The sequence below is a fragment of the Pempheris klunzingeri genome, chromosome 12 (assembly GCF_042242105.1).
Source record: "Pempheris klunzingeri isolate RE-2024b chromosome 12, fPemKlu1.hap1, whole genome shotgun sequence".
Taxonomy (NCBI): Eukaryota; Metazoa; Chordata; class Actinopteri; order Acropomatiformes; family Pempheridae; genus Pempheris; species Pempheris klunzingeri.
In genome coordinates, this window is record NC_092023.1 from 6589765 (window position 1) to 6611967 (window position 22203).

Here is a 22203-nt window from a genome sequence, read left to right on the forward strand (position 1 = left end):
CTAAACCTCTGATGTTTCTGTATGTTGCAATGGATAATTTTAAGTGTGCTTACACTGACATGTTCATGATTCGTCCACTATATTGTTAACCTATAAATGGTTGCTTTCCCCTCTCTTGCAATAAATCACTCTGCTTACTGCAGTTTTGCTGCTGAAATGTGTGACCATTAAGAATCGTTATTCTGCACATGGTGCAATTCTACACAAAACACTGACAGTCAGTCAAACCTTGCAGGAAGAGGTGCACGATGACCGGGCCACGTTAACAGGAACCAGGAGCACCATTAGTAGGTGAAGCCGTTTATAAAATGACTTATAAATGCAGAGAAGACACGGTGAAACCATCACAGCTGGGGGCGACGCAGACTGATGCATATTAGATCATTATTCTACTTTAAAACTAGCAGCTAATGCCCGATATTGGTTTTGTGCTCACAAACATTCTCTTGACCACTTTGTGCCTGACTTGGGTTTAACTGCTTTGTAAGAAAATGTCTCAGTTGGTCTTCATTTTGTTTCCTTCATGGCTTCCATATCCTTTTATTCTCCTTTTGCAAGGTTTCAAGCATACAAACCTAGCAGGAGGACAAGTTTCTGTAATACTTGGAGGCATAATAAATAAATAAATAACAGGCCATCGGCCTGGGGAACCGGGGTTCGACTCCCTCCCAGTCCTGGCTACCAAAAATGGACGAGGGTTGCGTCAGGAAGGGCATCTGGTGTAAAAAACTAACGCCAAAATCTACAAGCGGATCATCCGCTGTGGTGACCCCAGAAGGGAGCTGCCAGGAAAAGGACAACAACGATGTGTCTTGGATCTTGAGCCGATTTGCTAGACGAAAGGCTCAAACCGCTTAAATTCTGGTGTTGAAAGTACTTCACTTAGTTTAAAAAAAAAACTGAGCAGCCTGAATTTCAAGTATAACCTGACTTTTCAAATAGCTTGTAGAACTTTAATCATGCATTCAAAGTTTCTCTTTAGTGTAAAGTTAAGAGACGCCAGCTGCCAGAGCTAAAACAAATTTTAAATCAACTGCAACACAAAATGTGAAAATTACAGGAACATTTTCTAAAGCTGCTTCAGGTTCGTAATCTGGTTTTGAGTTGTGTAAAAATGCAGCAGTGTACATCTGGATGAACAGGCTAGTAAATCTCATTACTGTATAAATAAAATCTATTCACGCACACTTAAAATGGGACAGGCCTCTGAAACATAAACCAAGCAAGCTGGTTAATGAGTGAATGAGTGGTTGTTAGTGGCACTTCAATATCACATTCTAAAAGCTTTGAGTTCAAAGACTTTATTGAAAATTTATACATACACATAAGGACCTCCAAGACTTCCTGTGGGCTCTGTCTCTGCCCAGTAGAGAAGAGCACTTCAGAGAGTGCACACGTGCAGCTTTATGTTCCACTTCTTTCGGACAATGATAGTTTGGCATTTCTGTGAACATTAATTATGTGCCCCCCCCCCAGTTGTCTGTTGTTACAGAATAAACAAAAACTAATTCTGCTTGGTCGGCCATGTGTAAAAGGTTTCTCAAACTTACAGACCCAACTTTAAGCAACCCAAAAACTGCCCAGTTTAAGGGAAGATCACACACTCAGCTTGAACAGAACATCAAACCCCGATGGCCGACGCAAGACCAAACATTACTTTAGTTTGTCCTTGTGTGCATGAACAGGAAGGGTGCAGCAGTATTTAATTAGCAGAAAACTTAGTGTACCTAACAATGTTTGCAAATTAAAACTGTAGATGACAAAGGAATATCAGATGGTTATGACGGTAAAATCAGAGAGAAGGTATGACCACTTTAACCACACAAAACCGTCACCTGATGTTCTCACAAGAAAACAGGAGTGTCTGGGATTCTCACAATAAAGCCACACTGAGTTGATGACAGGCAAAGGGATTGTATTGGATTTCATCGTTATGGCAGTGATGGACAAGAACAATGACATGATTTATAAATAATATGCCACCAACTGTCTCTTGAATAGATGCGACTACAAAGTAAAAAGCAACAAAGGTAAAATGTACCAATGATAGAAGCACCAACTTGAAGTGGTACTCAACACGTTCGAGTTTGTTGTTGTAGCCTTTGAACCAATCTCTCCAAGATATCCCCTTGCTGGTTTGAGTTGGACATACATTTAAGGCCAGATTCTTCTGATATTCCCTAGTCCCTTGCAGTGAGAGGAAAGCTTAGGCTTCCAGTTCCAAGCCCAGACCCAGCTTGTGGCCTCCTGCGTTGATGTTCTTGCCATCGACAAGGCCAGACAGGGTGAGTTTCACACCTGCACAGCAAGAGGAAGCGACATTAGCCATCACATGTGCAAAAAGTACTTTTCTCAAACACGGGTTCTGAGACTTCTGCGTGTGAGGGCTGATGGGAAAACAGGCCGTTAAAAGGCTGCTATAGATGGCTCTATTCTGGGTCGACTTATTTATAGAACATTTGCTCAAAAGGACTAGTGTGGAGCCTAGAAGTGTGTACTAAAATTAGAGGCATTTCCAACTTACCTGGTCTAAGTGTCTGGGTGTACCCGACACCAACAAGGCTATTGTTGTTCACTTTAGCCTAAAAAGGGGGAAAAACAGTTTAAATTAATTGGTGACAATTAATAATCAAATTTTTTTTCTTTGGCATCAACCACTCCACTGCTGCACTACTTACACTGACGGCGGCATCCTTGTCCAGCTGGTACTTGGCTGCAATACCGAAGCGTGTGCTGTTGCTGCCAGCAGTCCAGGCCAGGTTGACTGCCGTCTCCAGCTTGTCGCTCACCTTCTGGTAGATGGAACCTCCAAACTCAGCTCCATCATTGCTTTAAAGATCAGAAGCACAGGAGAGATCTCATGCTACTGGAAACAAAGTTAGGACATTCTACCTAAAGGCATGTTTGTTGTGTCGGAGGTCTTGCCATCAGCTCACAGAGAAATGGCAACTTGCCGACCTTTGAAGTGTTGAGCTGTGTGTCGAACATTACAGGAAAATCTGTCTTTCAGCAGTTTCTTGACATGTTTTTTTTGGTATTGCATTCAAGCCAGGAATTAATCACTACAAGACCAACTGGGATCAGTAAACAAGCTTTAGTGCAGCACAAAATGGTTCCATTCTTGGCGTTGTCCCCCCCCACATGAGTTGTAAACTGGCAGACTGCATATGAACGTATTGGATTGATTAAACCAAAACCACACATTTTACTGCTATAGCTGCAGCTTTGTCTGGAAAGTAACACTTAACATCTTTTTGGCATTGTTAAATTAATGTGCCCATTGTCTCCCCTGAAGCTTAATTAGACACATAACAGTTAGTTTTTCACCCATTCAGAGCATTACCATGTTTAATCAGCAGGAAGAAGAAAACACTAACTTTGTAGCACCCAGATGTTTAGCACAAGTCAACTTCATGCTCAAGATACTTGCTGGGTTGAACATGAAGAGGCTGCTCTGCTGCATTTTTTTGTTAAAGCTCTATACATTGTGTAATTGTTGGGTTGTGTGTCACCATCGCAACATGCTATTAGCTATGTGAATTTGTTTGCATCAGATTTTTATTATATTTTCATTCTTTATGCGACCGTATTGATTTATTAACGTATATTAAAAACCAAATTGCCTCTGTTCTTTTCTGCTATTTGAGGTTTTTGATGCACAATACATCACATGTATAACTATTTATAGATTAAGGGAAAAAAACTCCAGGCCAAGTGAGACGATGATTTCATCTCGTTTAAAAATAAAAAGGGCAAACTGATGATAAGATGTTCATGTGAAAGGTAGTCTACTTACACATTGGTATGCAACTGGAAGTCTCCCGTCTTGTAGCCAATGGCAAAGTTGTTCTGGGTCATTTTGGATTTGGCAGTGTCGAAGCTCATCTGGTAACCGGCGAGCCAACCCTCGTAGCCGACCACAGCAGCTCCGTGGATGGTGGGGCCAGCAAAGTCAAAGTCGACATCGCAGCCCAAGTTAACAAACTCGCGCTTGTAGGCGGTCTTAACTTTGCCGCTCTTCTTGCTGTCAATGAGAAACATTTTTGGTTAACTTTCACTAAAAATCCCAATCAAGTCAGTTTAGGCATTAACAAAAAATAAATAACTGCACTCAGGCACTTCCTGCAGTGAGCTTTTGACCATTTTCCACAAATATTCATATATAATAGACACTTTTGAGCTCATGTCAACTTACACTAGGCCACTCAACATGGCCAGAATCGGTCAATTTTACTCTGTCCAGATCAAGTGACTGGCCAAAATGTGGGGGCCACACAGTCAGTTTTGTCCAGTAACAACTGCAACTAAATTTATAAACACAAGACCTGACATGTCCTCAAAACGCTGACAGAGGAAGCAAAAGGCAGCATTACTTTCTGATCAGATGTCATCAAATCATGACTAAAACTTTTCAAAATGTGGTGAAACGGTACCAAACTGCACATTAAAGAATTTAAATGAACATGTCTTGTGGCACTCGTGGCTCATCTTCAAAGTACCGCAGGGAGCAGCTCCCACTTTGGAAACCATTGCCATAGATTTCTGATCCCTAGAGATAATTCTAAACCTGTGCACTCAGCCAGCTGTCAGATCAAGTAGCATGTGGGATAAGAAAATGACCCCTCCCCCCAAAAAAAGGCCACGTTACTGAAGACTATCTATTCCTCCAGCTGTGAATTAGGACCTCTTAGTCATGGTGACTCAAAAGTCCAATTTGCCACACATGGCCAAAATTCCTTCTCTCTCTCTTTTTTTTTTTTTTTTAAACCAGCGTTTGGCTCATGCTGGTGTTTGTTTCCCAGTTTGTGTGTGTCACTGTAGCCTTGAACATGCTGTATCAATGTGGCCACATGACGACACACTCACTCAATATGAAACACAACACCCTTCCTCTGGGCCTTGGGCCATATTCCTCATGTGATTTATACTTCATAGAAACCCAAAACACATAAGGATTGTCTGAGCATCTGGGCACACCAGTAAAACTCCTTCCTGAGAGCAACAAACTGCAAAACATAAACTAAGCAAGCACAAGTGCAAACCCCTACAGCCATTAAATAGACAGAGAATCCATAATGGGACTGGGGTCACATGGCCTACATGTGTCACAAGCATGTACAGCACAGATCAGGTTGCCAGAATTACTCATGTAGAGGCACGGCAGGGGAGAACAAACTGTGTTTAAGTATGTTGACCAATGAGTTCAAGGAAAAACAACTTTTTCATTAATTACTGGCCATCATCTTACCCAGTGTTGGGTGAGAAGGTTGTGTCAAAAGTCAGCTTCAGCCCCTTGGCAATCTGTAAGACAACAACAACAGAAACCATTTGACAATAAAACAAATTAATGCTCAGTGGGTGGATGCTTTTGAATAGGAATTTTGAATATTTTCCTAACCTGATCTTCAACAGTGATTTCTGTTCCCAAGGTGTTGTCAGTGTTCCACTTCTCAGTGAAGGTCAGGCCATATTCTGACCTCTTGTATTTGGTTTCCAGGCTGCCTGCAACTTTGCTGGTATCAGTGTTGGAGGAACCTGCTGTTTTGAATTCCTACAGGGGACAATTTTAGAGAAATGACAAGTTACTCTGGATGAAACAGTAACTCACTCTGTTCTTGCTGATTACTTTTGGCAGTGCTACAGTCAGGCAGATACTGTTTCTCATTTCTTAGCCTTAAAACCACAAATACCTTACAAAACACACAATTTAATGTCACATTGGAATGTGAAAATGTATAATGTGTGTATTCATTTTTTTTTACTACATTTTATAGAAAAGAATGAGTATCTGTCAATTATAAAAAAATCATTACTTGTAGATTTACTACATCACCCAATGTGACTTTATTGGCACTTTGATCACTTTAGTGACTATGAAGCATTTTCTAGTAGTTTTCTATTCTTAATCCATGAAGAAATGACCTTACCACTCCACTGGCTGACTTTGTCTTGACATCGAGCTTCACCAAGCCAAATCCTGGAAAAAAAATGAAAATAATTTTGTTCAAATCATGTCCACAATAGAAACAGGACTTGGCCATACAGCACCTTTAACATCACAGTCCTACTCTGTCAAACAATAAAATAAAAAAAAAAAAACACCTTACCATAGCCTTTGTTGAAGATGTCCTTGGCAGACTTGCCCAGATCAGCATAGCAGGGAGGCACAGCCATTGTATCTGTAGACAGAAGCAAAACACAATGTTCAAATTATTAAAAGTATCTACGTATTTACAGCTGTCAATAAAGAATCTGTCAGGAAGAAGGTTAAATAGCCAGTTATCAGGAAAGTGTCTTTAAAAGTCTTGAAGGACCTCAATATATGGACTTAATGGCAGGGATTTACCATCTCATAAATGTACCATTCCTGCCCGCATGTGTTGTGATGCGAGGATACAGTACACACACACACACACACACACACCATGAAACTCACTGTTAGAGATATCTGTAAACAATACGAGCACGATGTGGGCGCTTCACGTCTTTGCTCTTAACATATGTGGAGATACTGGCACAAACTGGATGATGCAATTATTGCAGTATCCCTTGCTCATCCTTGCAGTTGCCACACCTGTTGAGTGGAAAGCTCGACTTTGCATTAGTGGGCCTTTAAATCCAATATCTCACTACCATCCTGCTGATGAGTAGATGCATGGACCTCCCTTGCAGCACAGACTGTTAACTGTGTCAGGTAGCTCACACTGTGCAACCCTGGGATGGAGACAACACGACACCGAAGTTGAAGATGAAACTGCTGACTATGTCATTCACAGTTTTGGTTTTACTTTGACTGAGACACCTCTGGCACAGTGACAGCGGTCCGGTGCTGCAGGTGCTCACAGCAGTACAAGTGCCTGTCAGCCTGTGAGCAAGGTTACTGAGTAAGACAGGAGCCATTTTGCCGCACTGGAGTGCTAAGATCAGTGCCCGGCCTTTATTAAAGCTACTCCTCCACGTGAACTGGCAGCCACAGCTAGGCGTGGCAAGGCACATGCCAGCGCCAATTAGAGAGATGTGTTAATTAACCAGTTCACTTGCTCCGTGAGGCAGCTACTTGCTAACTAGGCCGTGGGGAGGTTAACAAAACGATGGTTAACGTTACAATTCTGAGTTGTCAATGTTTTCTGTGAGTATTTTTTCCAAACACCCGCCGCTTCACCGGCAGCACGACACTTGTAATGCAAAGCTAAAGTCCCCTGCGTTTACTTGGCATGAGTCAGACGCAGCATGCTGAGTGTAGCTAACTTAGCTAACTTCGCTAGCCTGCAGAACACCGGTGTATGCTAAGCACGCTTTCGCACCCCTCCAACTTGTTGTAGAGTTAATTAACATTGTCAGGATGAATAAATGGCTCTCTTACCGGTAGAAGTCGGGGCTAGCTGTAAACTAAAGTGACTTAATTGGAGATGTTCCTCACACCGCACGGCCGAGGCAGGCGTCACCGGTTGGAGGGCGAGCTGAAGGAGACTGCTCTGCAATGAAGTCCGGACCTATCACATCCCGGCTCAGGACCCGGGACGGCCGCACAAGTGCCTGAGTAAAAATCAGCTTCAGGCATAGTTGTGTCACACTGCAAGTATTTTTTTGGTTTTTTTTTTTTTTTTTAGTTTAGTGATATAAGAGCCAAATAATTTGCTTCACTGCGAGAGCCACATGTTGTGCATTTATGATTGTTAATGCACAGCATAATGAGTGCCTTAATTTATCAAATCTAGCAGTAGATGTCTCTTAAAATGACTTTGATGCGTGAAGCTACTACTGTAGCAGTGGTTTTTGCTGTAACTTCCTGCTCATAGGGTTGTATCTTGTGTTTTTTGTTGGATTCACAAAAGTTATGCAAAGTAATCCCACGGTGTGACTTTTGAAAACCACTGAGTGATTCTTAATTTGAAAACCTGTAGTCACAGAGGACACACACACAACACCTTGAGAAGAGGAAATACTCAAATATATTCCTGCTGATCTTATGACACAGTGCAGTGCCACGATTGCCAATTGCCAATGATTTATTTTCTAAACATGAAATATGCCCAAATGTGCATTGAGGTTTGAAGAATCTTATTAAGAAAAATAAATGAGTTGAAACACAAGGAAAAACACCAGTATTACACTCTACAAGTCGGGTTTATTTCCATTTGTTAGGCTTAATGCAAAATACCACAGTGAATGATTTGGCAATCTTAGAATCTCAGAGTATCTATGAACATAAATCTCTGCACACATTTCCCTGAGCACTACTTAAAGTCAGTTGAATACACTTTACGGTAACTGTTAGTTGTATTATATATTAAAAATACACACATCACAAAGTGTGATAAATGAAATGTTTTATGAGAACAAAGCTTCATGCGCGGGGAAAACAGAATATGGCATAAATTCTCAAAATGAAAAAAAGTCACTGAAACACAAAGAAAAAAACCTTCAACAGCAGTTAAGATGTTGTTATACGCTAAATATTTACGAGCTTTGCTGGTGTGGAGCCAAACAGCTATATAACACGTCTTCGGTTTCAACCTGTTGGAAAACAGAAGAAAAAGTAACAATTAAGAAGATTAAGAATAGGCCACACTAAATGCCATCTTTAGCATGCTAATATGTTAAAACCCTTTAACGTCCTCACCAAGAAAAAAGCAATGAAAAAATGTATTCTTTATATATTTTATTTCCTTGGGGCAATAATTGCAAAAATCAATGTTTTTTTATGAACAGACCCCACATTTTTTGAAATATTGGCCTCTACCAAACGGTTAAGATGTCGTAAGTAAAACATGTTTTCAGTAAGATATAGTGAGTCAACATGTGCTCTACCATATGGTTGAGTAGAAGATTAAAGGGTTAACAATGATAATGCTAACATATTGCTGTTTAGCAGATGCGTTTATGATGATTATCATCTGAGATTATGGTATAAACATGCTAACATTTGCAAATTAGCACTAGAGACAAATCAAATCACCAAAGCTGACAGACCGAGTGAATACATGACTTGAGTTTGGCTTCTTAAAATGTACCCTTTTTCCAGATTGTTTTTCCACAATGACCACAGAGCTGTACACCACATCCACGTCACTCTCAGCACCGGACCTCTGGGTGAGAAGGGAGAGACAGACTTGAAACAGATCAATTGAACAATTTAACCTTATTATCTGCATCTTGAATTAATGCATTCTATTCAAACTATGCTCAAAATAAACTGCTATTTAAGTTGTTCTTACGCACTTAGCATTACCATAATGTAACTTCCCTTTCAGTGTGTGTCGAAAGAGTGAACTGAATGCCACAGGACAGAAAACAAATAGCAAGTAGGAACCAAAAGGAATAGGTGGTCCATTCATGAAACTTTAATTAATCAGCATATCATACCATTGTTGTGGCTGATGATTCTGCTTTGGTTTGCACTAAAAGGAAAATAATGAAAAGTCCTCTTACTGACAGAATAGTCATTTAAGGTAAAAGTATTTATGAATAGTATGCAGTTTTGGTATGAATTGGATTTATAAAAGTTCAGCATAGACTTACTGTGTCTTTTTAACATAAACCAGATGAACAAGGTCACTATCACAACGAAGATCAACAAACTCAAAGGGATGATGAGGCTCTTTAGGTTAGCTGAAACACCACTGCATACATTTAAAGCACACAATGGAAACGAATGAAGAGAAACAGACTTGTTTAAACAGTCTAACAATGTGGTTGCATGCAAATGCAAAGGTTTCTGACCTGCGCTGTGCATTGGGAACTGTGGAAGGTGCTTTGTCTGCAGAAACTGGGGTGACATTCATAGACAGATAGTGATAAGGTGGTTAATTAAATATAAAACAAGACGATGAATGCTGGAGTGAAATAACAATAATGAATCTTACTATCTATATTTATATCAAAAACATGTTCAAATGACAAATATTTTTTCATTTACAATATATTATCACATTACTTATACTACTTACTAGTTGTAGGCGGCTCAGTCACAGTTAAATGCACTGGCATCTGAAAATCTCCTTTAAAGCACAAATACCAGCCGCTGTTCTCCATCCTCACTTTGCTCATAGTCACAGTGAAAACAGCGTGAGCCGTCATCTCACTGATGGTCACTCCTGTTCCATCTATGGATCCTGATGATCCTGTCACGCAAGACCTGCCGAGCCTGCACCATTTCTTCTCTCCAGGGGTACTATAGTTACAATTGATGGATATAGGATCTCCTTTAAATGCACTAATCTCCTGATTATCCACATATAGACCGGGTGTACCTTAGGGAAAGACAAATTGTATTCAGTTGAAAGTTGTGGGTAGCCTTTGGTACACACTGGTGATGTTTCAAATGTCTTATACCCAGCCATCTACAGTACATTTATTAATTTATTCTTTCATATTAATTTCATCACTTTTTTATCACAAAAATTAAAATAAAAAATAGTATTTGCAGCAAAAAATATTTAAGATTTTAAGTGTTCTTGAAGCTGTCACAAGGGCTCTTACCTTTGGCTACTGACAGATGAAAATATTCTTTCACATCTGGTCCTCCATTGATCTCCACAGCGCACCAGTAATAATCAGCGTCCTTATCCATCACATCGTTTATGGTCACAGTGAAGATTCTGTGTTTTTTGTCATCGGAGATTGAGAAACTTCCTAAACTTGGTTGGTTTGTTTTAACTGCATATGAGCAGGAGGACCAGGAATATCCTTTACACAAGTATTTTACGTGGTTTATGTATGTGGAGTCATAGAGGCACGGGATAGAGATTGAATTTCCTTTTTTCACTGACAGTTTACTGACTGTCGTTATACTGTGAATTCCTGCAACAAGAACAAATACCTGTTGGTTTACATACTAGGTCATTAAAAATATATGACATACAAATCTGGTGGATATTAACTGTGCAGCTGTTGGTTATTTATTGTATTATTATTGTATTATTGTAATCTTCTGACGGGACCCTCAACATGTAAAACATACATAGAAGACAACTGTAAAATGATTTTTGTGACTGACCTGAGAGTCCAGAGAGGATGGCAAGAAAGCTGAGATGAAAAGCCATGTCACTGTGAGAGCAGGCAAAACAAAATGAACCAGTGTGCCGCGAGACTGGTCATCTACTTCCTAATTTTCAAGGATGCACTTGCAACAGCTGAATTACGTACAGAAATATCTAAGCAGCAAGAGCGTACTTTCTCAGTCTAGTTTACAGTAGACTGGGTGTAAATTCCAGTAAGCTGCCGTGAATCCAACATTTCAAAATAAAATACCGCGGGTGTATGAGCATAAATGATTTGTAATAACATGGCAATAGAAACTATTGAATAATTAAGATAATGATGATGTTTTACACAGCTAAGTTGTACAGAGCTTACAATGGAAGCATGTGGTCAAATTATTGCAACTGCAAAATAGTCACCATTAAACATTTTCATTCAGATAAATCCTTTTAAAGGTGAACACATCATGATCATAATTGGAACATTTGCTAAACTAGCCACTACATTAGTCATCACAGATTGTACTCAGTTAAGTTTTAAAGAAAATACTGTATTTTCCTTTAAACAAGAAAGCTCTCTGAGGCTAAAATACATTGCTCACAATGAAAATACCAACGTAACAGGTATGTTTTTACCATGTTCAGCATCTTAGTCGACACTGACGAGACTAAAGGCCTTTACACAAAGAAGTTCCAGATGTGTTCTTTCCAAATTTATGGAAACGGTAGTGTATAAACTATTTATGATTATTGCACGGCTTTGTTGAATACTCGATTCTGATTGGTCAATAACATCATTTTTAAATCAATAAAATCGATTTAAAGTCAGTATTTTGTGTCAAATTGTTTATTTCTTTTGCTCGAGAGGGATAATGTACAACATGTGGTGGTTATTATTACAAAACAACCCCCTTGCATCACCCCATCTGAGTTTGTTTTGCAATAAGGCTTGCTGTATGTTATCTTTTGATAATGTAATATCCTTTACACAAGTATTTCACATGGTTTCTGTAAAGTGAGTTATAGAGGCATAGAATAGAGATTAAATCTCCAGTTTATTACTTTTTATTACTGTAGTTATGTTGTGAATTCTTGCAACAAGAGCATTTTACTCCATATGTATAGTCTTCTTTCATATTACATGCCCACCAAGAATTATTATGTTTGATGTTGCTTCACATTATATGTAGCCTACTTGTCTCCAATTTACATAAAATTTGAAGACAAACTTGCTTATTTAGTTACTCATAACATCATCATCTGACATTACCTGCTTAAGGACATCTGTACACATAAAATTGCGCCTGTGACTGACGTGTAACTCCGGTAAGGATGAGCAGAATTTATACAGCGAGCAAGTAAAGTTCTCTTGAAGCCTGAGTTACGAAGTGCTGTGCACAGATAAAAAAGTAAAAAATAATACAAATAAAATGCCTCAGATAAAAATGATAGCTCTGACGATGAAGATCAGTCTTCAGTGGCAAGATGTCAATCCGGAGGTTGGAGCAGCTGCACCAATGGGTGATGGAGTGACCATTTTTGTCACAATGTCACTGCCTTAATTTGACCAATTCAAGTGGCGTCTGCTATTGATCCATACGGTTAAACTGTTGCTTTACATGTCAAACTTACAGACACAACTTTTGCACACTTGCTCTCCTGAAGTCTTGACTTTAATATTTTACATTAATTGTTATACTGTGTGTGTGCAGGTTTGCACAAAAAAATGCATGTCTCCTGTCCAGGGTGTTGGATTGATTGATATAGTCATAAAGCCATATATTGTGGTGCCTAGCTCACTGTAGATCACACTTGGGTCTTCTGGTTCAGTCTAATGAGAGAAAACAAGCACTTGCATTCAGCAACACGCTGAATACTGATAGATCATGATTACCATGCTAATAATAAAATGAATGAAAATGAATGTATTGAGATGCATATATGAATTTAAAGTGAATCACAAACCACTTGCTGCACGCTTGCTTGTCCTTACAATGGCGCTGTATATCACACTGTCATCAGGTATGTGGTTCTGCTGGATGAGATTCAAAGTGATATAATTTCAGGGGATAGACAAACAAATACAAATGTGTATTCAGGCAGTGTTCTCTTTTGAACTGTGTCAAACTAAATTAGATTTTCTCATCAGGTTTACCTTGTTCTGGCTTGCTACATGTTGATTATGAACAACAGTAGCACAGAGCACATCGGGATCACTCCCACTTTGGGAATTCTGTGATGGATGAATTAGAAAGCTGACATTAGTCTCATCATGTTTTACATTATTTTACAATTATTTTCTCCCTCCTGTCTAACTGCACAGTTGCAGTAGTCTCAGTATAACTGGGCTTTGTACGTCATTGGTTCGCTGTTTTGGAGTGTATTTATGTGTTATGGTGAATACTGATTAACAGCTGAACTGCAGTTAACCCCTTTAAAACCAAACTTAAATGGAAGTAACCTATTTCTATTTATATGATTTGGACTTCTGAGCAGGATTTGGGGCTAAACTTGCCACCACAAAGGTTTTTGCCAGGTGTCATATAAAGTGACTGCCGCTACCAACAATGGCCACATACATTATATATGTTTCACATTGTTGACAGACTAACGTCAATAAGTTTGAGTAACTTGAAATAAAATATCTTCAAACGATGCCCTCTCAGTGTCTGAGCTGTTATAATCCAAATGAGAAGAGCTCAGATACTCATCAGGCCTGTCTCCAGTGGTTAACATAACCACAGCATTGAGCAGCAGTGAGCGCTGTATTAGTCCCAGAGACTTATTTTTTGCACTTGGTTTCACCTCCTAAGCTACAAAGAGACTGCTTAGGAATGAGCAGGAAATAGTAGGAAAGTAGGAAATGCTGCTAATTGAGAAAATTATTGTTTTGATTATACAAACACTTTTAATTCTTATCAAAGCTTAAAATATCAAGAGGATCTTTAGCCCACTTTTCCATTTTTCCTGTACTGAGCTGAAAATGAGCAGATCCATTGATCCATTATGAGCCTAGACTGGTTATTGTCTGGTTTAAATACTGCATCTGTCTGTATTATGTAGAATATATTATCATACTTACAAAGTCAACAACTCATATTCAATGTAGTTATATTAGAACTGCTGTATATTAAACAGCTGATTGGTCATATTCCTCCAACGCCTCATGTATTGTATATGTCCAAATCTGGATAAACTGTACATTTCTTTTTGTAATTTACCTTGCAAAATGGATTTAAACTAGTGATGAAGATGAACATACGTGGCGATTTCTTACCACAGTAGTGTCAGTCCCCTCGGGCCTGGTCTTATCTAAAACACACCAAGGATATTTTAAAACAACAGATATTTTAATCCTGAATTTGTTTAGGCTGAGTCTATGAGAGACTTACTGTGTTTTATCATCCTCCATGCAAAAAGGGCAGCCGGAACAATCAAGAGCTGTATGACTATGGTGCTGATGAGAATCGTCACTTTAGTGGAACTAGAAGATAAATGCAGATCAGAGGTACATTTAACCACATATACAGGGGTAAACGTTTTCTCCAAACCCATAATGGTAAACCTATGCATACATTTAAAAAAAATAATTTTGATATGCACCAACAATCAAAAAATGAACTTTTAAGCTCAAGCGTGCACGACAGTGTTTTGAAGAGACTGAAAAAGTTGTTAATCAGGTTTGAACCCAGTTACTCTGTTCAGATAAAGTACAATAAAGTAAAGAGTGCAGACCTCTGGTGTTCAACCTGCACACTCTCTCCACCTGCTCTGGTGGTGCTCGTAGGTAGGGGGGAATTCTGGGTAGTGGTTGAATGTGTCCCTGTAAAGTCTGAATAAGTCCATGTTAATCCACATTGTAGATATTATGGTATATTTTATTCTGTATACTGTGGTTACTGTAATTTCCATATTTTCATGGTAAACATGTTCTATTGCACCATTTATTATTCCAGGGTTTGAATTGTGATTTATTGCTGGTTCGTATCTTACTTGCTGTGTTGAGGCTCATTGTGGTCGTAGTGGTTGAGGTTGATTCGTGAACAGTTATATGCACTGGCATCTGGAAATCACTGTTGGTGCACCAATACCAGCCGCTGTTCTTTGTCCTCAGCTCACTCATGGTCACATTGAAAACATTAGGGACACTTGCATTGAATGTCACCGTTGCTCCATCCATTGATCCAGTCTGATCTTTCACACAGGTGCTACCCAGCCCGCACCACTCCATTACTTTTGGGTATTTATAGCGGCACAAGACAGTCACACTTCCTCCTTCAAATGCTGCGATTTCCTGCTGCTCCACAGACATTTCTGGCTCATCTTTAAAAAAAAAAAGCACAGTACAAAATGAAGAACTGTCTGATTTCATTATCTGAGACACTTTCTCTCCACCAAGCAATTTACAGAGAGGATTTCAAATGTGTTTAAACCATTTAATGGATTTTACCTGTGGTGACTGACAGCTGAAAATACTGTCTGACAAGTAGCTTCTTTTCAGTCACCACAGCACACCAGTAATGCTTGTCATCATCCGTCAGATCATTGATAGTCACAGTGAAGACTCTTTGGTTTGTGTCGTCAGAGATGGAAAACTTTCCTGAGTTATCTGTCTGGTTTGTTTTAACTGCAAAAGTGCAGAACCTCCAGAAATATCCTTTACACACGGATTTTACGTGGTTTATGTATGTGGAGTCATAGAGGCACGGGATAGAGACTGAATCTCCACTTTTCACTGACAGTTTTTCGACTGTAGTTATGCTGTGAATTCCTGCAACAAGAAGAAATACCTGTTATTCTACTGGGTAAGAACATTGTTCCTTCATTTGACCGGCCTGCTGTAGATGTTCCTGTTAGCTTTTGTTTACTTGGTCATTATTGTCTTAAAAATCTATGAGATACAAAACTGGACAACTATTATTTGTCTAACTGACAGATCTGCTCTGCTCATACAGATAGAGATGGAGCCTTCACTCACTGTACTTTCACTATGAATCTCTGACAAACAACACTTATCTAATGATTTATCAGTTACAGGATGCTCAGTGACACAGCTCCAAATCAGTCCGTTACAATTTAGTATCATTAAAACACAATATCAGTGAGTGACTTACCCATCAGTCCAGTGAGTATTAGGTAAGGAATATATGGAAAAGTCATGCCTGCACCAATGTTGTCAGTAAATGTGCACCTACAGTATTACACTGTGTGTTTCTTGGTGGGGTCGCTTCCTCAATTTTAACTGTTCCTTTTTTGCATCAATCTCCCATACATTACATTTGGGAATCTATTAGAAAATACATCATGGAGAATGTGCAGTCCTCTAGTTAACTGCTTAAACATAACAGGAATAATAGAGAAAATTTAAGTAACAACTGTTTTGTTGTGTTTGTTTTCTGCCTGTTTAATGTTACACACTCCGGTCCAGCAGGTGGCGGTAATGCACCTGTAAGATGGTTTGCGAAACCACGATTAAAACTAGAAGAAGAAGAAGAAGAAGAAGGAAGTAGAAGAAGAAGAAGTAGAAGGAGGAGGAAGTAGAAGAAGAAGAAGTAGACAGGAAGAAGAAGAAGGAGGAGGAAGTAGAAGAAGAAGGAAGTAGAAGAAGAAGAAGTAGACAGGAAGAGAAGTGGTATTTGGCGCCAGGTTTAAGTGTTGGTTTGTCTTTAGTGAACAACCATCGATTACATTGTGCTTTATATCAACTTAAAAAAGTATTTATCGGTGTGAATTAACAAGCTCCACCAAGTGCACATGTTGTGGCTGACAGACAGTGATGGAGTACGGAAAGGAGAGGGTGGTGGCGCTGGTAGACATGGACTGTTTTTACGTCCAGGTGGAGCAGAGGCTGGATCCAGCTCTGAAGAGCACTTCCTGTGTGGTGGCCCAGTACAAGACGTGGAAAGGAGGCAGGTGAGTTTCTGACACAGAGACACTGTTTTAATGATCAGTGCAACTGAAAGCGTTGTGCAGCTGCTCAGTGAAACCCCAGGGTCTCTTGGTATGAGGAAGTGATGCCAAGAAATGTTTCAGGTTTAACTCAGTGCAGTTAGTTTATTCTGCTTCCGATCATCTTTAAATCTAGCAATCATGACAACGCTCTTTTTGGGATTAAATGTAGTGTTGTACCGCACACTGTTACTCTGGGCAATAAGACTGGTTAATAAGACAATTCCCCACCATACATCCAGTCCTACATTCTTATAACCTATTAGAAAGATCATCCAAGTACAGATTGAAAAGAAGAGATGACAGTATTCACAGTCTGATTAGCTATTCCACACCTTTCAGTTATGTCAGTCTTCCTCAGCAGATGCTCTGAGAGATGGCTCTTATGATGATCGATAACTAGACTGTACATTGTTCAGTCTTTCCAACACACACTGTGTATTCACAGAGGTGACACCGTACTCCTCTTGTGTCCGCTCAGTTGCATCGGCCATTTAAACTGCTGTCTCTGTGTTTGCAACCCACCCGCTTTCACTTCCCACAGACAACCAGCTTCGATTTACCATCACTGTGTTCTCACGGCTTGAAAAACAAGACTTAAGGATGTGGTTCTCAGCTAAATGTCATCCTCTGTTAGTATCATCGCTGTGAGCTACGAGGCCAGGGCCCACGGTGTGACCAGGAACATGTGGGTGGACGATGCAAAGAAGCTCTGTCCAGATCTCCGGGTGGCACGAGTGCGCGAGTCTCATGGTAAAGCAGATCTGACACAGTAAGTGGTGATATACTATACACCTTCACATTCTCAGTTACTGGGATTGTGCCATAACACATTTCTTTTTTCTTTTTTTTTTCCCAAAAGATGATGAAATACACTACTCACATAAAGTTAGGGATATTCGGCTTTCAGGTGAAATTTCAGGATGAACCTAAAATGCATTCTAACCTTTCCAGGTGAACTTAATGTGACCTTCTCTAAACCTTTGAATGCACATGTCCAACTGTTCAGTGTTTCAGTACTTTTTGCACAAGTTGCTGTTCTCTAACAAGAAGCTTAACAGCAACATTCACAACAGGTTTGATCCATGAATCCACCAATATATTTCCTGCTTCAGTTAGAATTGGTATTTAAACAGTCCTCCTCATCGTGCTGTTCACATTCTGACATCATGAGACCAAGACGACACCTAACAGTTGATCAGCAGCACCTCAACACTGGAGGCTTCAAACAGGAAGTCCTCAGACGGAGGTGTTCACTGAGCTTAGAGGGTCACAGAGTGTCATCAGGAGGTTGGAACAGTGATACAGAGAGACTGGAAGAGTCACAGAAAGGAGAGGAGTGGACGTCCTTTGGCCACATCCCAATTTATTGAGACACCAAACATTTTTTGTTGTGGTATACCTACCACTGTGGTTAGATTTTCTTCAAATACATTGTTTAAAATGAAGAAATGACCATTGCATGCTTCTACTTAAATGCCCTACTTTCATGATATAATATCACTGTAGCATTCACTTTTTACATTTTCCATATATTTCACCTGAAAGTCGAATATCCCTAACTTTTTGTGAGTAGTGGATATGTTATGTCATTGGCTGAGGTGGTACCTCAATACCACTCCTGCGACCACTTGTGAAGCAAATAACCTACTCACCGCTGTGCAGTTACAGGGAGGCGAGTGTGGAGGTGATTGAGGTGATGTCTCGCTTTGCTGTGATCGAGAGAGCCAGCATTGATGAGGCATACATGGACCTGACTGCTGCGGTCCAGCAGCGGCTGAAAAACATGACCAACAAACAAATCGAGCCTCAAATGCTGAGGGCGACCTACGTCCAGGGATACCCGCAAAGTTCACCTGAACAGGAAGCATCTGCAGAAGACACCGTCGTGGATAAAGGTAGGCTATAATCAAATTTTTACTAATCTTTTACTTAATTGGTTGTTTCAGCACTGGGCACAGGAAACTGGTGTTTAAAAGTACAGCAACATTTCCCCCAATCAGTGTCATGTTTGTCCCCAGAGGAGCAGAGGTCCAGAGGTCTCCAGGAGTGGCTGGCATCTTTACCTGTCCCTGCATTAGGGCAGCAGACCTCTGCAGAACTGCAGCTAACTGTTGGGGCCCTCATTGTTGAGGAAATGAGGGCAGCCGTGGAGAAACACACAGGTTTCCGCTGTTCAGCCGGGATATCACACAACAAGGTAGGAAAACCTTTGAATTGTTTCAGTCCAATAAATATTTCCTATAAATCCTCTAAAATTCCTACAGATTCTGCTGCAGTAATTTAAAGAGCTGGAATTATCTTTGCTATGGTCGTAGTTTACTGTCTACTTTTTCCAGGTGCTGGCCAAACTAGCCTGCGGTCTGAACAAACCCAACCGACAAACTGTTCTGCCTCTGGACTCTGTGACAGAACTTTTCAGCTCTTTACCCATCAGCAAGATGTGAGTCCAAAGTACTGCTCTGCCGTAAAGAATGTTGTCATCACGAATTACACTCCCATTCAGAATCCGCTTCATTCGCCTCGTACACACACAAGGAATACGCTGTCATGAACTTACAAAGAAATGGACACTTTCTGACATGGAGGTGGGAAATACAAGGTTACTAACAATATATTGTTCTCTTGTATTGCTTCTTTCACCCGTACAGCCGTAACCTGGGGGGTAAGATGGGTGTCTCCATCACAGAAACTCTTGGAGTAGAGAATATGGGAGATCTGACTCGCTTCTCTCAGGCTGAACTGGGTCAGCACTTTGGAGAGAAGACAGGGTAAGACAAGCCAGATATTTACACCGTCATAATTTTAAGTGGAATGGACTCTTTGATTACAAACTCTTAATGTTGGCAGATATTGTTTTATATCTGTTAACTGACAGCATTTACCCTTGAATCTCTCTGCTTCGCAGCCAGTGGCTATATGACCTGTGTCGGGGGATTGAGTTTGAGGCAGTGAAAGCCAGACAGCTTCCCAAGTCCATCGGCTGCAGTAAAAATTTCCCTGGGAAAACATCGCTGGCTACAAGGGAACAGGTAAAAGAACCAGGTTTCCCCAACAGGATACCAAAAGTGTCTCTCAATCTTTTATTTTAAGTCTCATATTGACTGAAAGTGATGAAACTTGGAGAGAATTTAGTTGATCTACCTAAAGATGTGAGAAATCTGGTATTGGACACATTCTTGTAATACTGTTAAAATATTCAGTGTTTTCCATTAATTTCTTCTAATTTATGATTTATAACTTTTTAGAAATATGAATTATGAATAACCTCTGTGTAGGTACAGTATTGGCTTCATCAGCTGGCCCTTGAGCTGGAGGAGAGGCTGACCAAGGACAGAGAAGTGGTGAGCTTTGTGCTGTTGTGTGGTTTTTAACTTTTAACCCTTATTACAGCATCAATGTAATATAGTAAATATGATCGGGTGTCACATCAGTTCCTGTCATTTCTCTCCCACCTACAGAATGGCCGAGTGGCTAGGTTGTTGACAGTTGGGGTACGGCTGCTTGGGGATAAGAGGGCGAGCAGCTTCTCTCGCTGTTGTGCTTTAGTGCGCTACGAAGCGACCAAACTATCCTCTGACAGCTTTGCCATTATCAAGAGTCTGAACACGGCAGGAAACCACCAGGCAGCATGGTATTTAGAACACGATAACACGGTGAGATATTTCAGGTCATTGTTTGAAGGAACCCTGTGTGATCTGTCTTGCATCATGTCCCCAGGACTCCACCCCTCACCCTGCTACACCTCTCAGCTAGCAAATTCAGCGACGCTCCATCAGCGGGGGGGATTGCTGGCTTTCTTTCCAGTGATGTCGCTTCAACCCAGAGTCTTTTCTCCACCACTCAGACCTCCACCCAGCCCTCCTCTGAACTGAAAAATGACTCCGCATGCAAACAGCCTGGCACCATTCAGTCTTTCTTTCAAAAGGCAGCTGAGAAACAAAGGCAGAAGGTTACAAAAGATGTAGACGGGGAGGATGACGATTTAGGCTCCACAGGAATGCTCCCATCTTCCTCCGCTCACAAAACCTCTGCTAGTGATACTCAGTTGCAGGCCGACACCAATTGCTCCAGTTCCTCCTTTACACTTTTATCTAAAAATGGTTCAGCCAGCCCCCATTCTGGCATTTCCTCTTTCTTTCATAAAAAGACACTTGAAGGAAGCGCACAGGCCGCAGCGTCAACATCGAACAAGCCTGAAACAGAACAAAGGCTGGAACCTGTCGATAAAGAAGACTCTGAAGACACCGTCGCTGCTGTGTCAGGCCTACAGGCAAAACACAGCTCCCAGTTTACTCCTCCTGAGCCGTCATGTGGAGAGTTAAGGGATGAACTGGAGATTGATCCAGAGGTTCATCACCATCCTCCCACTGTGGCCAGAGAAGACCTGCTAAACTGCGAACGCTGTGGCCAGGATGTGCTGGTCTGGGAAATGCCTGAACACAATGACTATCACTTTGCCCTGGACCTCCAGAATTCACTCTCTTCAACCACCTCTGCCATCTCTTCTTCATCCTCCAGCGCCCCTCTAACGCCTCTCAGAGTGGGAGCACCGGGCGTAGGCCAGCCTTCCCGGGGCAAGACAAAAACCAGAGGCCAGTCAGGACCCCAGCCGAAAAGGCATCGCTCCCAAGGTGGAAGTACTGGCACTCTGGACTCTTTTTTCAAGAGGAAGGAAGATATGCTGTAGAACTGCATTTTTAAATTAAATAAAATACATGTTTCTGATAATATCTTAATTATCGATTACATTGTGCTTTATATCAACTTAAAAAAGTATTTATTTATGTAGTTTGCTTCACATATGCATTTTAGTATAAAGTGAAAGGCAATAATTTTGCAAACCAGATTATATTAGAGATACTTTTTGAATTGTAATACATTCTGTTTAATATACATCATGTTGTAGTGTTCTGCCATGCCAGCAGGTGTCACTAAACACCTGAACGTGCAGCAGGACTCCTCACTTGAGTCAACTGAAGAGATACAGAAGATGTTTGTCTTTTCTAAGACAAGAGGACACATTTGAAATACTGACTGCCGGTAGGATGAGAGCAATCCCACCATCATGAGCTCCTTTATGGCTCATCCTGTTTTGTTTCCGCCTTTCTACAATAGTGAACGTATTGTTCTGCTCTGCATGAGCGGTGTTGGGCTGAATGAGCAAGTCATTCTTGCGTTATCTTGCATCAGCAGGGGAGCAGGTTCAGAGGAGCAGTACCCGGAAGATGAAATGAAGTTTTATTAAAAACAAAATTTTGTGCAGTGAGTC

The 22203-nt window shown here is 40.5% G+C and overlaps 4 protein-coding genes and 1 long non-coding RNA gene across 6 annotated transcripts; 1 reads left to right on the forward strand and 4 right to left on the reverse strand.

Annotated features, from left to right (window-relative positions):
- Positions 1-1285: 1285 nt before the first annotated feature.
- vdac2 (voltage-dependent anion channel 2) lies at positions 1286-7494 on the reverse strand. Its single transcript, XM_070840650.1, has 9 exons — positions 7364-7494; positions 6108-6179; positions 5928-5977; positions 5399-5551; positions 5249-5301; positions 3797-4024; positions 2679-2829; positions 2525-2582; positions 1286-2298 (listed from the first exon to the last, which is right to left on the reverse strand). The coding sequence occupies exons 2-9, from the start codon at positions 6172-6174 to the stop codon at positions 2207-2209; spliced, it is 852 nt and encodes a 283-aa protein (XP_070696751.1). The 5' UTR covers positions 6175-6179; positions 7364-7494; the 3' UTR covers positions 1286-2206.
- A 655-nt stretch (positions 7495-8149) lies between these two features.
- LOC139211085 (polymeric immunoglobulin receptor-like) lies at positions 8150-11066 on the reverse strand. 2 transcript variants are annotated; one of them, XM_070841344.1, is made up of 8 exons: positions 11000-11066; positions 10483-10803; positions 9951-10253; positions 9724-9769; positions 9523-9623; positions 9367-9401; positions 9015-9089; positions 8329-8517 (listed from the first exon to the last, which is right to left on the reverse strand). In XM_070841344.1, the coding sequence occupies exons 1-8, from the start codon at positions 11043-11045 to the stop codon at positions 8461-8463; spliced, it is 984 nt and encodes a 327-aa protein (XP_070697445.1). In that variant the 5' UTR covers positions 11046-11066; the 3' UTR covers positions 8329-8460. The 2 variants fall into 2 exon arrangements, with proteins under 2 accessions (XP_070697444.1, XP_070697445.1); XM_070841343.1 differs by lacking the exons at positions 9367-9401; positions 9523-9623 and having other exon boundaries at positions 8150-8517.
- Positions 11067-12490: 1424 nt separating this feature from the next.
- Positions 12491-14294, reverse strand: LOC139211346 (uncharacterized). The gene is made up of 4 exons (XR_011585280.1): positions 14260-14294; positions 13138-13215; positions 12948-13014; positions 12491-12813 (listed from the first exon to the last, which is right to left on the reverse strand). It is a non-coding gene; the product is annotated as an uncharacterized lncRNA (long non-coding RNA).
- A 389-nt stretch (positions 14295-14683) lies between these two features.
- On the reverse strand, positions 14684-16152 carry LOC139211297 (polymeric immunoglobulin receptor-like). Its single transcript, XM_070841588.1, has 4 exons — positions 16097-16152; positions 15433-15753; positions 14976-15305; positions 14684-14814 (listed from the first exon to the last, which is right to left on the reverse strand). Exons 1-4 carry the CDS (start codon positions 16140-16142, stop codon positions 14684-14686), a joined length of 828 nt encoding a protein of 275 aa, XP_070697689.1. The 5' UTR covers positions 16143-16152.
- A 557-nt stretch (positions 16153-16709) lies between these two features.
- On the forward strand, positions 16710-21670 carry polh (polymerase (DNA directed), eta). The gene is made up of 10 exons (XM_070841039.1): positions 16710-16895; positions 17569-17703; positions 18597-18829; positions 18953-19131; positions 19271-19374; positions 19583-19702; positions 19840-19963; positions 20210-20275; positions 20393-20565; positions 20652-21670. The coding sequence occupies exons 1-10, from the start codon at positions 16759-16761 to the stop codon at positions 21619-21621; spliced, it is 2241 nt and encodes a 746-aa protein (XP_070697140.1). The 5' UTR covers positions 16710-16758; the 3' UTR covers positions 21622-21670.
- The last annotated feature ends 533 nt before the right edge of the window (positions 21671-22203 follow it).

Coding starts and splice junctions, on each gene's coding strand:
- LOC139211297 (XM_070841588.1), bottom strand. CDS start 16,142: ATGACTTTTCCATATATTCCTTACCTAATACTCACTGGACTGATGG. Junction 15,754..16,096: donor AATACTCACTGGACTGATGG/GTAAGTCACTCA, acceptor TTCTTGTTGCAG/GAATTCACAGCATAACTACA. Junction 14,815..14,975: donor AATGAGCCTCAACACAGCAA/GTAAGATACGAA, acceptor GGACTTATTCAG/ACTTTACAGGGACACATTCA.
- LOC139211085 (XM_070841343.1), bottom strand. CDS start 11,045: ATGGCTTTTCATCTCAGCTTTCTTGCCATCCTCTCTGGACTCTCAG. Junction 10,254..10,482: donor TCATCTGTCAGTAGCCAAAG/GTAAGAGCCCTT, acceptor TCTTTCCCTAAG/GTACACCCGGTCTATATGTG. Junction 9,090..9,723: donor GTTCCCAATGCACAGCGCAG/GTCAGAAACCTT, acceptor CTTCTCACCCAG/AGGTCCGGTGCTGAGAGTGA.
- polh (XM_070841039.1), top strand. CDS start 16,759: ATGGAGTACGGAAAGGAGAGGGTGGTGGCGCTGGTAGACATGGACTGT. Junction 18,830..18,952: donor AGACACCGTCGTGGATAAAG/GTAGGCTATAAT, acceptor GTTTGTCCCCAG/AGGAGCAGAGGTCCAGAGGT. Junction 19,375..19,582: donor TCTTTACCCATCAGCAAGAT/GTGAGTCCAAAG, acceptor TCACCCGTACAG/CCGTAACCTGGGGGGTAAGA.
- vdac2 (XM_070840650.1), bottom strand. CDS start 6,174: ATGGCTGTGCCTCCCTGCTATGCTGATCTGGGCAAGTCTGCCAAGGAC. Junction 2,830..3,796: donor TTCCAGTTGCATACCAATGT/GTAAGTAGACTA, acceptor TGATCTTTAAAG/CAATGATGGAGCTGAGTTTG. Junction 2,299..2,524: donor CACCCAGACACTTAGACCAG/GTAAGTTGGAAA, acceptor CTTGCTGTGCAG/GTGTGAAACTCACCCTGTCT.